A 15571-nucleotide genomic window follows, 5' to 3' on the forward strand; every position below is an offset into this window, starting at 1 on the left:
ACTTGAGTATATATATATATATATATAAATATATATATATATATGAAATACTTGACTTGGTGAATTCTAGCTGTAAATATACTCCTCTCCTCTTAACCACACCCCCAACGACGCCCCCGCCCCCATCCACGCCCTCCGTCTACCCCCCCCCCCCCCCCCCCAACCACACCCCACCTCCCGAAATTGGAGGTCTCAAGGTTGGCAAGTATGCCATATACTGTAGTGTGTATAGTATATAATATAGTGACAGTTTAGATGTACAATGACAACGGATGGAACGGTTTACCGAACGGTTCAACATTTTTTCACGTGGATTATGTTTTTTCTTTTGTCTTTGAGGTATTAATCGGTTTGAAACGTAGGCCACTGGGATTTCTGCGTTAACGGAATAACAGATCGAATCATGAAATTGGCAAATAAAAAACAGACTGTACAAAACCCCAGAATCGCCGCTCTCATGACACGCAAAAGTCGCAACATGCTAGCTAAACTGCTACAAACACAATTATCCTGTCACCGCGGACTTCATTTCAACAACTAAAGATATGAACTTGAGAGTAAATAAACCCACATTTCCACTGCTCCATGTGCTCATTCACGTCGATAGTGTTGTAACATTATGAAGACGTGCTGTAATGAAACAAGCAAACGGTCCGTTGCTTGTTAATAAGAATAAAAGAACCAGATATAAATGATCCATTTTAAAGGGGCTCAGCTGTTTGCATTTTGCTCTCAGTTTTTTTTCAAACAGAATAATAGGAACACCACGAGCTAGGTTATGTCACTATTGGTAGAAATTACTAATTATATTGAATAATGAATAATGTTCATCAGTCTGAGGAATTTATTCGGGCTTCATGCTTGTCTCGTACACTCGTAGAGACAGGGAGCGTGTGCACACATACAAAAACAGTCCTAGAGAAGCAACAAATAATTAGCAGTCATGTTTTTGTTTTATATATATATATATATATATATATATATATATATATATATATATATATATATATATATATATATATATATATATATATGTCTACCAATCTAAGGTAATACGCAAGGACATTAACACATCCGACACATATGTAGGATTAACCGAGGGTGAATTCAAAACCAGATGGAACAATCACAAGGCTTCTTTCAGGAACAAAAACCTGCGAAATACCACAGAACTCAGCAAACACATTTGGGACCTCAAAGACAATAATGTTGAATATTCAATAACATGGCAAATTCTTGCATCCAGCACACCTTACAACAGTGGTAATAAAAGATGCAACCTATGCTTGAAAGAGAAGCTGTTTATTATTTACCGTCCAGACCTGTCATCCCTCAACAAGCGCAGCGAAATTGTAACAACATGCCGCCATAGACGGAAACACCTCCTAGGTAACACATGAGCCAATCACCACGCCCCTAGGCCAGCCTGTACCCACCCACTCTGTGCCCTATATAAACCATGGTATGCGAATGCTCCCATTAAAACCTCCTGATGATTGAGGGTACCCCCCCTCATGAAACAGGCCTGTAGAGATGAAATAGTCTTGTGATTTTTTTTCCCACACATACATATATTGCGCTCTACTGCGGTATCGAGCACTATTTTTTGGATAACCTTATTAAGACATATATATATATATATATATATATATATATATGTATATATATATATATATATATATATAGATATATATTCACTGATAGCTAACGTCGTTAGATCAGGGGTGACAAAGTCAAGGCCCGTGGGCCAGATCCGGCCCGCAAATGAATGATATATGGCCCGCAGGATGATATTTGATTAGTATTAGAACCGGCCCGCAGGCCACAGCCGCCTGCTGCTGTTTTGTACGCACCATTACTCCATCAGTGTTGGCGCTAGGAATGTTCAAAATGGGGTCCCAGGGACCCCATCAAGTCATAAAATTTGGGTCCCACAGTACATTTTTGGGGTCCCACTGTTTTGTAAGCGTTTTGAAAACATATGATAAATGTATGACTTACCCTGTTATATCTCGCATTCTATGTTGTGTTTTGGAAAAAGGTTGTCGTAAACGTTACTTAATTCATTAAAAAAAAAAAGAAAAGTGTATGTATATGTAAATGTATTCAGTTATAAACATTCATTCACTTTCTTCTTTCCTTCATGGATCTAAACTTAACCGCTGACGGTATTTTTGTCTATATTTTTATTGTAATTTTTTCAGAATGTGTTTGTTCTATTTTTGGCCAAAGTAAGACAAAGAAAACTATCTGAAGTTGTCTTTATTTTTTAGTTTTAATGCCATGATTTTAATAGTCCGGCCCGCGTGTGCACAGATTTTCCTCCATGCGGCCCCTGTGCTAAAATGACATTGACACCCCTGCATTAGATCATTAGCCAGTAACCCACAGAGCTAGTGCCCGTGGACATCTTACGTAGGGGTGTAGTTATGTCATCACGTGCTAAAAGCCGTGTATAATATACGATATAATGCTGAATTTTCCAAGGACTGATACAAATCAGTAATGTAATTGCATGTGATGTGATGCCAGTCATGTCATGTGACTGACGTGCAGCTCAGTACATTGCATGACGTAGTATGACTTGACTATAAAAAGCTGTGGGACGGAGATGTTTATTTGAGGGTTGCATTAGGCTTTATGACAACACTGTTCTTCTCACTCGTCGCCAAGCTGAGGACAGCAGCACAGCCCACTTCCTCCCTTCACGATAATCACAACCGGTCCAGCTGCGCAAACAACATTATCATTAATAATCGGGATTACATCACCAATCAAAATAATAGTGATTATTATTTTTGCCATAATCGTCCAGTCCTACCACAAATGTAATAAGCTTTGAAAGTTGGATTATGAGAACCGTTCCACCCCTAATATTAAGGTGTTTAGTTGTATAATGTAGTGCAGACCTGGGCAAATTAAGGCCCGACAGAAATTTTTTTTAGATCTTTAAGATGGAAACTGTAGCCGCTATTATGATGTGCAGGGATGTTTTCAAATTACCGTAAGTCTTGAACCATACAAAGTATTTCCATGGTTGGAATCTGCGCTTTTGCATGATATACTAGTTACTATGGTAATCTACGTCACAGCAGCTCAGACGAGGCACCAAGCAGTGTGGGTGGGGAGTGTTTCCACAGAGCGGCCAGCCTGAAATGAGGGTGTCAGGGACAGACGCGAAAGGTGATTTTTACAACAAAGTTCTAAAACTTAGTGATGTATCAGATGTATCAGATCGTAGGTGTTCATATTTCGCTGTGTTTATTGCATTTTTGCTACGTTTCGCTTGATTGTAAAATATCGAGAGGGGGTGTGACGTTTATATGTTGTCAATATTCAGTGTTTTATCATTCATAGTTACTATTGTAAATCCCACATTCTTTATTTTCATTTACATTCTGTTTGTCTCATTCAGTAAAAAAATTGTACATTCCATTCCCTTTAAGGCGGTCTGTCATAAACGTTTTTAGCATTCAATCAGACATTATTGTGAGGTTTTGTAGTAGTGTTCCTAAAAATAGATATACCGGCCCCCAGACACATTGTTTTCTCTAAATTTGGTACCCCCGAGTCAAAATAATTGCCCAGGCCTTCTGTAGTGTATTCAAAATCAGCGCATAGGAGTCGTCTCCTTAGATTTTCAAGAGCACAAAACCTTACTTGAAACAGGAATGCAGTATCGAGCTGTGACAAAAGTGCATGAAAGGAGATTTACTGGATTGCTAACACCAAATGTTGTCAGCTCTGTAACTATATACATGACATAAAGCAGGGGTCCCCAAACTACAGGCCCGCAGGAAGTCCCAAGTAAATGTTATTTTATTTTATTAATTATTATTGTTTTAATTCTGTCCTTTCGAATCCATTTTCTACCGCTTGTTACTCTCTAAACATGCATTTTCCTATCAATAACGTGACATCTTCGCTACACATACATACATATATATATATATATATATATATATATATATATATATATATATATATATATATATATATATATATATATATATATGCCCCCGAGTCAAAAAGTTTGGGAAACCTTGACATAAAGGGTAAAAAATAAAAAATAAAAAATAAAAACGCAATTTCCCATAGCTCACGCCATATTGGTCTTTTTTGTACCACTATTGCTAGACAGTGCCTCTGCTGGTTGTAACCAAGTAGTGCACTGTGTTTTACTTCAAAAAAGACAATCAGTTTCACACAATTGCTTGAATTCTTAATCTTTTAATTGATTATGTTTATGATTTTGTCACTTTTAACTACATGCTGTGTGCGTATCACAGGTGTTTGATCATTGGGTTATGATCAATTAGATACTCAACCTATCTTACTCAATGTTTATAAGTAAAATAAAATAATTTCTGTACATTTTGCTCGTGAACACTATATTAGTTTAGTTACTATAACCACTTTTGCTTTGACAATAACAAAAGTAACTACCTCAATCCTGCTGCCAGAACAATGCTGGTATAGCTTCTTATATTTAAAGCAGTGGTTCTTAACCTTGTAGGAGGTACCGAACCCCACCAGTTTCATATGCGCATTCACCGAACCCTTCTTTAGTGAAAAATAAAATGTTTTTTTTTTTTTTCAAATTCAAGACAAAGTTATATGTTTTTGGTAACACTTTAGTATGGGGAACATATTCTAAGTAACAAAGACTTAATTTATAGTTATTTGGACACTAGGGGAACATATTCTAAGTAACATAGACTTAATTTAGAGGTATTTGGTTAGGGTTAGGGTTAGAGGGTTAGGGTTATAATAAGGCCATGCCGAATAAGGCATTAATATGTACTTAATAATGACTAGTTAAGAGCCAATATGTTACTAATTTGCATGTTAATAAGCAACTAATTAATGGTGAATATGTTCCCCATACTAAAGTGTTCCATGTTTTATCAATGGTGCACAAAATGAACCGTGCATGAACATCACTTTGTTTAAAGAACAAAACCAACACAGTGCATAAACTCACAACAAATTACACACCTGCAAATCAGTGTGACTTCTGCTGTTGCCGTATCCGTAATACACCGATAGGGAGAAGTTTTTTATTTACACGATGAGTCGGGTGTGTCTTGACCTCCGCCGAACCCCTGAGCCCGACTTACCGAACCCCTAGGGTTCGATCGAACCCAGGTTAAGAACCACTGATTTAAAGTGTTAATGACATGAGATCATTTTCATCTGTGTGATCTAATGCAGGGGTGTCAAACGTACGGCTCGTGGGCCGGTTCAGGCCCGCAAACAGGTTTTAGGGTACAAATTTTTGGACAAAAGAAACTGCTGTTCTAAATGTGTCCACTAGATGTCGCAAGAGCAATTCTTTGTATCTTTGTAGATGATGCTACATATGTAAAAAATAAAAAATAAACCACTTAATGTTAGTGCACCCGTCGAGAAAAATGAGCAAAGTACATAAATAACATACTGTAAATTGATGTTGATGTATATATTTGATATTGATAGATTGAAAATTAACACCAATGAGTTGACTGATGAACATTATCACATAATGTATTCAGAAAGTATAAATAACGACAAATAAAGGTAGAATACTATTAACCGCAACAGGTATGTGTAAAAAAAAACATTATGATTTGTACATTTACAGAATGTGCTTGTTTTATTTTTAAACAAAAGAAAACCATCTGAAGTTGTCTTTATTTTTAAGTTATCGTGCCGTGATTTTACCAGTCCGGTCCACTTGGGAGTAGATTTTTCTCCATGTGGCCCCCCATCTAAAATGAGTTTGACACCCCTGATCTAATGTTAAATGTAAATATGCAGCCTGTTTAGGACTAAAATCGATGTCCTCAGCAGCTCCAAGGAAAGCTTCTTTCTTTTAGTTATGAAAGGTCTATACAGCAATTGGTACAGTATCCTGATGAATGTGCAGAATTCCGAGACATGCATATAATGTATTACTTCTGTCTGCTCTGTTTACCGCCTCAGAATTCCATTTGGATGGTGCTAAAATGCTATAGAACTGCGCATAATGTTATAAATCGGTATTTTATCCCTGCTCAATCGCAAGCATCATTCCCAAGGTCTTTTTCAGCATAAATGGCCATTGCATGGATTTTTTCTTTTAAAGATTCATTCTGATAACGGTTACTATATGGAGGTGGGAAGCGACACAATAGGTATAGCACTCCAACAGCATTAATCAACATGTAACAATCAACATAAACGTGTCTTGCCTCGCGACATCAGATTTATGATGCAGTACCTCCGCGCATCCGATGCCGCCGTGCGCTCGACCACAATAGCACTTCACAAGCCATTGTGGCGATGCTTCACTGTGATGAGTGCAGCTGGTCAGAGCTATGAGGCCAGTAATGTGAGTGGCTGACAAGTGTTTATGAATCACTGCACACCCTCATCCATCGTTACCTTCGCCCGACGTTTTTACTCGCGGCGATGCTACTACGCTCGTGTGATGGGCTCGGGGTTTAATCATTTTCTCCAGAGGTTTCTATTCATACTAGCTCCTATTCATATATTATTCCCTATTAAGGCGTGCCCGTTTGATGAAATATCTTTGATTGATAAGTCAAAGCAAAAAAATATATATATTATTTGATATTAATTCTGTATAATTTTCCATATATTAAAGATGGGCGTTTTTCCTTATCTTTACTTCAAGCAGAAATTGGAAAAATTATATTTCAACTCAGGGTGTAAAAGATTTGTTTTAACGATTCGATTCAAGGAATATTTTTTTTCAGAATGATACGCTCCGAAGTAGGGGTGTCCGATAATAGCTTTTTGCCGATATCCGATATTCCGATATTGTCCAACTCTTTAATTACCGATACCGATATCAACCGATATATACAGTCGTGGAATTAACACATTATTATGCCTAATTTGGACAACCAGGTATGGTGAAGATAAGGTCCTTTTTTTTTTTTTAATTAATAAAATAAAATAAGATAAATAAATTAAAAACATTTTCTTGAATAAAAAAGAAAAATAAAACAATATAAAAACAGTTACATAGAAACTAGTAATTAATGAAAATTAGTAAAATTAACTGTTAAAGGTTAGTACTATTAGTGGACCAGCAGCACGCACAATCATGTGTGCATACGGACTGTATTCCTTGCAGACTGTATTGATATATATTGATATATAATGTAGGAACCAGAATATTAATACGAGAAAGAAACAACCCTTTTGTGTGAATGAGTGTAAATGGGGGAGGGAGTTTTTTTGGGTTGGTGTACTAATTGTAAGTGTATCTTGTGTTTTTTATGTCGATTTAATAAAAAAATAAAAAATAAAAAAAACATACTGATAATAAAAAAAACGATACCGATATTTTCCGATATTACATTTTAAAGCATTTATCGGCCGATAATATCGGCAGGCCGATATTATCGGACATCTCTATCAAAACTAAACTATCAAAAATGCAAGGTGCGACCTGTTGTTGGACTTGCTTGCTGTTGTGGGGCGGTATAGCTCGGTTGGTAGAGTGGCCGTGCCAGCAACTTGAGGGTTGCAGGTTCAATCCCCATCCTAGTCACTGCTGTTGTGTCCTTGGGCAAGACACTTTACCCACCTGCTCCCAGTGCCACCCACACTGGTTTAAATGTAACTTAGATATTGGGTTTCACTATGTAAAGCGCTTTGAGTCACTAGAGAAAAGCGCTATATACATATAATTCACTTCACTTCACTTCTACTCCGAAGCGATTCAGTGAGTTGAAATCGATTCAGTAACTTCTTTGCCCCTAAAAAAATTAACCAGTGTGACTTTGAAATAAATACTGGATATAAGTTTCCTATATTTCTGTTAGTTCTTGTAAGGGAGTTAGGTCTAAATGGACTATGGATACAAACAAGCAAGTAAACAACAATTAATGCCCTATGCATTTACATCTTATTTGAATGAAGCACAACTAACACTTTAGGTTAGATTATCAAAGAGGAAACCGTTTCTGCTTTTTAAGTTAAAGTTAAAGTCCCAATGATAGTCACACACACACTAGGTGTGGTGAAATTACCTTCTGCATTTGACCGATCCCCTTGATCCACCCCCTGGGAGGTGAGTGGAGCAGTGAGCAGCGACGGTGGCCGAGCTCGGGAATCATTTTGGTGATTTAACCCCCAATTCCAACCCTTGATGCTGAGTGCCAAGCAGGGAGACGATGGGTCCCATTTTTATAGTCTTTGGTATGACTTAGAGAAGGCATTCGACCGTGTACCCCGGGAAGTCCTGTGGGGAGTGCTCAGAGAGTATGGGTTAACGGACTGTCTTATTGTGGCGGTTCGCTCCCTGTATGATCAGTGTCAGAGCTTGGTCCGCATTGCCGGCAGTAAGTCGGACCCGTTTCCAGTGAGGGTTGGTCTCCGCCAGGGCTGCCCTTTGTCACCGATTCTGTTCATAACCTTTATGGACAGAATTTCTAGGCGCAGTCAGGGCGTTGAGGGTATCTGGTTTGGTGGCTGCAGGATTAGGTCTCTGCTTTTTGCAGATGATGTGGTCCTGATGGCTTCATCTGGCCAAGATCTTCAGCTCTCACTGGATCGGTTCGCAGCCGAGTGTGAAGCGACTGGGATGAGAATCAGCACCTCCAAGTCCGAGTCCATGGTTCTCACCCGGAAAAGGGTGGAGTGCCATCTCCGGGTTAGGGAAGAGATCTTGCCCCAAGTGGAGGAGTTCAAGTACCTCGGAGTCTTGTTCACGAGTGAGGGAAGAGTGGATCGTGAGATCGACAGGCGGATCGGTGCGGCGTCTTCAGTAATGCGGACGCTGTATCGATCTGTTGTGGTGAAGAAGGAGCTGAGCCGGAAGGCAAAGCTCTCGATTTACCGGTCGATCTACGTTCCCATCCTCACCTATGGTCATGAGCTTTGGGTCATGACCGAAAGGACAAGATCACGGGTACAAGCGGCCAAAATGAGTTTCCTCCGCCGCGTGGCAGGGCTCTCCTTTAGAGATAGGGTGAGAAGCTCTGTCATCCGGGGGGAGCTCAAAGTAAAGCCGCTGCTCCTCCACATCGAGAGGAGCCAGATGAGGTGGTTCGGGCATCTGGTCAGGATGCCACCCGAACGCCTCCCTAGGGAGGTGTTTAGGGCACGTCCGACCGGTAGGAGGCCACGGGGAAGACCCAGGACACGTTGGGAAGACTATATATCCCGGCTGGCCTGGGAATGCCTCGGGATCCCCCGGGAGGAGCTGGACGAAGTGGCTGGGGAGAGGGCAGTCTGGGCTTGCCTGCTTAGGCTGCTGCCCCCGCGACACAACATCGGATAAGCGGATGGATGGATGGATGGATGGTATGACTCGGCCGGGGTTTGAACTCATGACCTACCAATCTAGTACAAGAACCGACATTTTAACAGTAGAATTACCTGCTACTTTTGCTTTCGTTTTCAACACAAAAGTAATACTATATTTTAGGGCTGCGAATCTTTGGGTGTCCCACGATTCGATTCAATATCGATTCTTAGGGTCACGATTCGATTCAAAAACGATATTTTCCCGATTCAAAACGATTCTCTATTCATTCAATACATAGGATTTCAGCAGGATCCACCCCAGTCTGCTGACATGCAAGCAGAGTAGTAGATTTTTGTAAAAAGCTTTTATAATTGTAAAGGACAATGTTTTATCAACTGATTGCAATAATGTAAATTTGTTTTAACTATTAAATGAACACAAAATATGACTTATTTTATCTTTGTGAAAATATTGGACACAGTGTGTTGTCAAGCTTATGAGATGCGATGCAAGTGTAAGCCACTGTGACACTATTGTTCTTTTTTTTTAAATTTTTTTTATAAATGTCTAATGATAATGTCAATGAGGGATTTTTAATCACTGCCATGTTGAAATTGTAACTAATATTGATACTGTTGTTGATAATATTCATTTTTGTTTCACTACTTTTGGATTGTTCTGTGTCGTGTTTGTGTCTCCTCTCAATTGCTCTGTTTATTGCAGTTCTGAGTGTTACTGGGTCGGGTTTGGTTTTGGAATTGGATTGTATTGTTATGGTATTGCTGTGTATTATTTTGTTGGTTTGATTAATAAAAAAAAAAAAGATGAAAAAATAAATAAATAAACAAATTAAAAAATATATAGATTTTTTAAAAAATGAGAATTGATTCTGAATCGCACAACGTGAGAATCGCAATTCAAATTTGAATCAATTTTTTCCCACACCCCTACTACCGTATGTTTCGGACTATAAGTCACAGTTTTTTTCATAGTTTGCATTTTTCCTTCTTTATTATGCATTTTCGGCAGGTGCGACTTATACTCCGAAGAAAATACGGTATATTAGTATCAAAAATAAATTGCAACCAAAATCTCTTCAGGCTTAATTAGCAGTATATTTCCCTGAGAAATTAGGAGCAACCAAATATTTTCAGATTAAATGAGCAGTGGTTTGACCTGCTGCTACTCTCATTTTAATAAACACGGAACATCATAGACACACACATTGATGACAGCGAACACATTTTTGCGACACACAGACCAAATGGCGTAGGGTGTAATGAGCAAAGTTGGAAACGTAAGTGAAGTGTGACCACTTATTCAGTCATAAATAATTTTTTATAATAATAAGATACTGTGAGTGTTAATTATACTATTTTTAACCTTGGCCGTAGGCGAACTTGCTCTGTTGTCACTTTTGTTTTGTCCGTTGCATGCTTTGTATTTTAAAGTTAAGTTGAGGTTTTATATTATTGTGATTTTATTTGTTGTAGCTGAAAGTTGTTGTGTTGCAATTATTGATATTGCGTTTGCATTTGTTATGACCTTTCTCGACCACCGTTGCTATCCGCATTTTTGGTTGTGATGACGCCACATACAAGAATACAGACTTAATGTTTAACGTCCTTTTCATTAAAAATTGCTAAGCTTCATGTAAAGTCCGCTGTTCCTAAATCCAATGTTTTCTTGTTTCTACTATTGATAAAATCTATATATTGCCTTTCGAATCAATGTTGGATCGATACATGTCTTCCCAAAGGCCAACTGGTAAAGCACAGATCGATATACTTGAAATTTAGGAATATAAATCGATCTATCGATATATCGATCAATCATTACACACCTAATTTCAACTTTTGGTTATTATTTTTAACAAATGCTAAACACTCAGTCAAAGGCAAAAAAATTGGTTAAAAGTAAGGATGGGAATTTGACTAAATGAACATTCGTTATTACAAAACCCAAAACCAGTGAAGTTGGCACGTTGTGTAAATCGTAAATAATAACAGAATACAATGATTTGCAAATCCTTTTCAACCTATATTCAATTGAATAGACTGCAAAGACAAGATACTTAACGTTCAAACTGGAACACTTAATTTTTTGCAAATATTAGCTCATTTGGAATTTGAAGCCTGCAACATGTTTAAAAAAAGCTGGCACAAGTGGCAAAAAAGACTGAGCTCATCCAAGTTGGACGGATGCAAAGTGTAAAAGTGTTCTGTGGTCTGACGAGTCCACATTTCAAAGTGTTTTTGGAAACTGTGGACGTGGTGTCCTCCGGAACAAAGAGGAAAAGAACCATCCGGATTGTTATAGGCGTAGAGTTTAAAAGCCAGCATCTGTGATGGTATGGGGGTGTATTGGTGCCCAAGGCATGGGTAACTTACACATCTGCAAAGGCACTATTAATGCTGAAAGGTACATACAGGTTTTGGAACAACATATGTTGCCATACAAGCAACGTTATCATGGACGCCCCTGCTTATTTCAGCAAGACAATGCCAAGCCACGTGTTACAACAGCGTGGCTTCATAGTAAAAGTAAATTAAAATGTCATTTCAGTTCTTATGTGTCTTGTACATGTTAAAGAATGGACAATAATAAAGCATCCTGATATCCTGAAGACTGGCCTGCCTGTAGTCCAGACCTGTCTCCTATTGAAAATGTGTGGCGCAATATGAAGCCTAAAATAACAGAGACCATGGACTGTTGAACAACTTAAGCTGTATATCAAGCAAGAATAGGAAATAATTCCACTTGGAAAGCTTCAAAAATTGGTCTTCTCAGTTCCCAAACGTTTACTGGGTATTGTTAAAAGGAAAGGCCATGTAACACGGTGATGAAAATGTCCCTGTGACAACGTTTCTGCAATGTGTTGCTGCCATTAAATTCTAAGTTAATGATTTGCAAAAAAAAAAAAATTCTCAGTTCAAAATTAAATATCTTGTCTTTGCTGTCTATTCAATTGAATATTGTCATGTCTGTGTAATCATGTTTTGTTTTAGTCATGTTTTGTTTTGTTTAGTTATTTCACTCTTTCGTTTCTGGTTGTTCACTCCCTTGTTTTGTTTCCATAGCAACCCATTAGTTTTCACCTGTCACGTCACGCACCTGTTTCACGTTTTGAGTCACGCACCTGTTTTCGTTAATCAAGTCTGTGTTATTTAAGCTTTTCTTTTTCTGTTGGTCAGCCTGGCGACATCGCATTTATGCTCTGCACAATCTTTATCGTCACTCTGCATAATGCCATGTTTACAGTCCCATGCCAAGTAAGTTTTTGTTTCATTGTTCACAGTTTCTGTCTTTGTGCAAGTTTTGTTTTCATCAGCCAAGTTTTTTACCTCCGCCATTTTGCACATCTTTCGTTTGTTCTTTTTTGATAATGTTAAATAAAATCATGTACTCACATTCCCGTCTCGCCCGAGCCAACTTTCCGTTGCCTTCCAGAAAAGCAAACACCAAAGACCAAGTTCTGACAAATATAAGTAGGAAAATGATTTGCAAATCATTGTATTCTGTTTTAGTGCAAACGTCACTGGTTTTGGGTAATGTACAATACCGACTAGTATACAGTGGAACCTGGAAATACGAACCCCTCATTAAACAAACTTTTCATGTCAACCGAGGAAAGCATAATTACAACTCATGTACATTAGTGAGGGCTTTCAGACTATAAGGCCTATGCCACTAGCTGACAGTCTCCACACCTGTAATGAGGCTCCAGTGGTGGCTGTAATAAAACCGGCTCCAACTCCTACAGGGATGTAGATTAATCGAGTGATACATTACTGTGTGCTTAACAGAGAGAGAAAAAAAACAGAAACTTTTGCAGCTGCAGAACGCCGGGCTTGGCAAAGAAAGGGATTAGTGCAGACGTTCTTGTGGATTTTGCACCCAAGATGTCATTAGTACAAGTCGTAATCTGTTGGTTTTAATCGCGGGGGAGGACGCTGTGATGTCATCGGTGGGTATTACGGAAAAGCGGCTCGTCCTGGGCTGAGCTGACTCCTCAGTGGGCAAAAGCGTTGCTTATTTTCCACAATTATGTTTTTACCGATGGATCCTCCATCAGAGTCATTCTGGTGTAACATGCAGATTTTTTTCCCTGGTGACGTTTGCATGCGCAGAAACGAGCGTCATGCAGAGGAAAGGTCACGCCGCGTCTTGGGGTGATTCTTCCTGCCACACTACTTTTGTACGCAAATTTTAAGGCATGCCTATACACACACACACACAAACACTTTCATCCCGTGACAGGCAAGAATTGTTCTCGTAGTCTACTTTAAAAGGAATGTGCGTGCAAGTCGGTGTTTATCTCCAATTGGGTATTTGACATTAAGTCATTCTGCTCTGCTGAACGCCCCGACCTGATGAGCTGTCACCGAATGCGGCGTCGCCCGCTGTTGAATCGCTCTGACCGAAGGATCTTTTTTTTTTGCCGTTCGCAGCGAATGTCACAACGCCACGGACCGCATCAAGGTGCGTGTGTGGGACGAGGACGACGACATCAAGTCCAGGGTGAAGCAGCATTTTAAGCGCGAGTCGGACGATTTCCTGGGACAGACTATCATCGAGGTCCGCACGCTCAGCGGGGAAATGGACGTTTGGTACAATCTAGGTATGTATCTCCAATCACTACTGACAAAGTCTAGTCCCGTGGCCCAGGACAGGGCTGTCAAAACTCATTTTGGTTCAGGGGCCACATAAACCCTACTTACCGTATTTTTCGGAGTATAAGTCGCACCGGAGTATAAGTCGCACCTGCTGAAAATGCATAATAAAAAAGGAAAAAAAGTCACACTGGAGCCCGGCCAATTTATGAAAAAAGCTGCGACTTATAGTCCGAAAAATACGGTAAATGTCAAGTGGGGAACACCACAATCATTACATGATTACCGATAAATCACAAAAAGTCCACGTCCATGTTAAGTCAAAGGTATTTATCTTCTCTCGTCTTAGTTATGCTTGCAATATTCCTTATTTTTAGCCTTGAGGGGTGACGCCGAATATTATATCGTATACCTTGAGCACCGACACTTATTGATTACACACCAAGCACTAGTGTTGTACCGGTACCAAAATGTATTTCGATACTTTTGGTACTTTTTGGTAGTTTTCTAAATAAAGGGGACCACAAAAAATGGCATTATTGGCTTTATTTTAACAAACAATTTTACAGTACATTAAACATATGTTTCTTATTGCAAGTTTGTCCTTAAATAAAATAGTGAATATACTAGACAACTTTTCTTTTAGTAGTAAGTAAACACACAGAGACTCGTATTTATTTTTTCAAAATTATGAGGGACAAGTGGTAGAAAATTAATTATTAATCTACTTGTTCATTTACTTTTAATATCTGCTTATTTTCTCTTTTAACATGTTCTATCTACACTTCTGTTAAAATGTAATAATCACTTATTCTTCTGTTGTTTGACACTTTACATTAGTTTTGGTGTATACCACAAATTTAGGTATAATCCGATACCAAGTAGTTACAGGATCATACATTGGTCATATCCAAAGTCCTCATGTGTCCAGGGACGTATTTCTTGAGTTTATAAATATATAATGTTAAAAAACGAAAGAAGATGCTAAAAAAATATCGATAAAATCATAGTAGTATCGACTAGATACGCTCCTGAATTTGGTATTATAACAGTGGATGTCAGGTGTAGATCCACCAATGGCGCTTGTTTACATTCGGGAATTGCGTCATTAGCTGTGACGCCGGTGAGCTACGGTGTGTAGTGAAGCATGTTTAGCTATTCCTCGTCCTGCAGGGATGACACTTGTAAGAAACGTACTTTATTTGTCGCCATGGAGGCGAGGACTAGTCATTTAGACGTAGCTAAAACACTGTGGATGTGGACAAAAGCACCTCTTCCTGAGGGCGTTTCAGTGTTATAACTTCACCTTTATCGTTAGTTTGTAAGGCAAAATGCGTCCGTTCTCTATCGATAAAATCATAGTAGTATCGACTAGATACGCTCCTGAATTTGGTATTATAACAGTGGATGTCAGGTGTAGATCCACCAATGGCGCTTGTTTACATTCGGGAATTGCGTCATTAGCGGTGACGCCGGTGAGCTACGGTGTGTCGTGAAGCATGTTTAGCTATTCCTCGTCCTGCAGGGATGATACTTGTAAGAAACTTACTTTATTTTTCGCCATGGAGGTGAGGATTAGTCATTTAGATGTAGCTAAAACACTGTGGATTTGGACAAAAGCACCTCTTCCTGAGGGCGTTTCAGTGTTATAACTTCACCTTTATCGTTAGTTTGTAAGGCAAAATGCGTCCGTTCTCTATCGATAAAATCATAG

At 38.9% G+C, this 15571-nt stretch overlaps 1 protein-coding gene across 3 annotated transcripts in view; it reads left to right on the forward strand.

Annotated features, from left to right (window-relative positions):
* The window catches only part of LOC133608863 (protein unc-13 homolog C), a 384474-nt gene that overhangs the window by 153434 nt on the left and 215469 nt on the right, over positions 1-15571 (forward strand). For all 3 annotated transcript variants that reach the window (XM_061964459.2, XM_061964461.2, XM_061964460.2), the window contains exon 10: positions 13696-13865. In XM_061964459.2, coding sequence (XP_061820443.2) covers positions 13696-13865 — 170 coding nt within the window. The remainder of the gene's footprint in view (positions 1-13695; positions 13866-15571) is intronic.

The sequence above is a fragment of the Nerophis lumbriciformis genome, linkage group LG06 (assembly GCF_033978685.3).
Source record: "Nerophis lumbriciformis linkage group LG06, RoL_Nlum_v2.1, whole genome shotgun sequence".
Classification (NCBI taxonomy): domain Eukaryota; kingdom Metazoa; phylum Chordata; class Actinopteri; order Syngnathiformes; family Syngnathidae; genus Nerophis; species Nerophis lumbriciformis.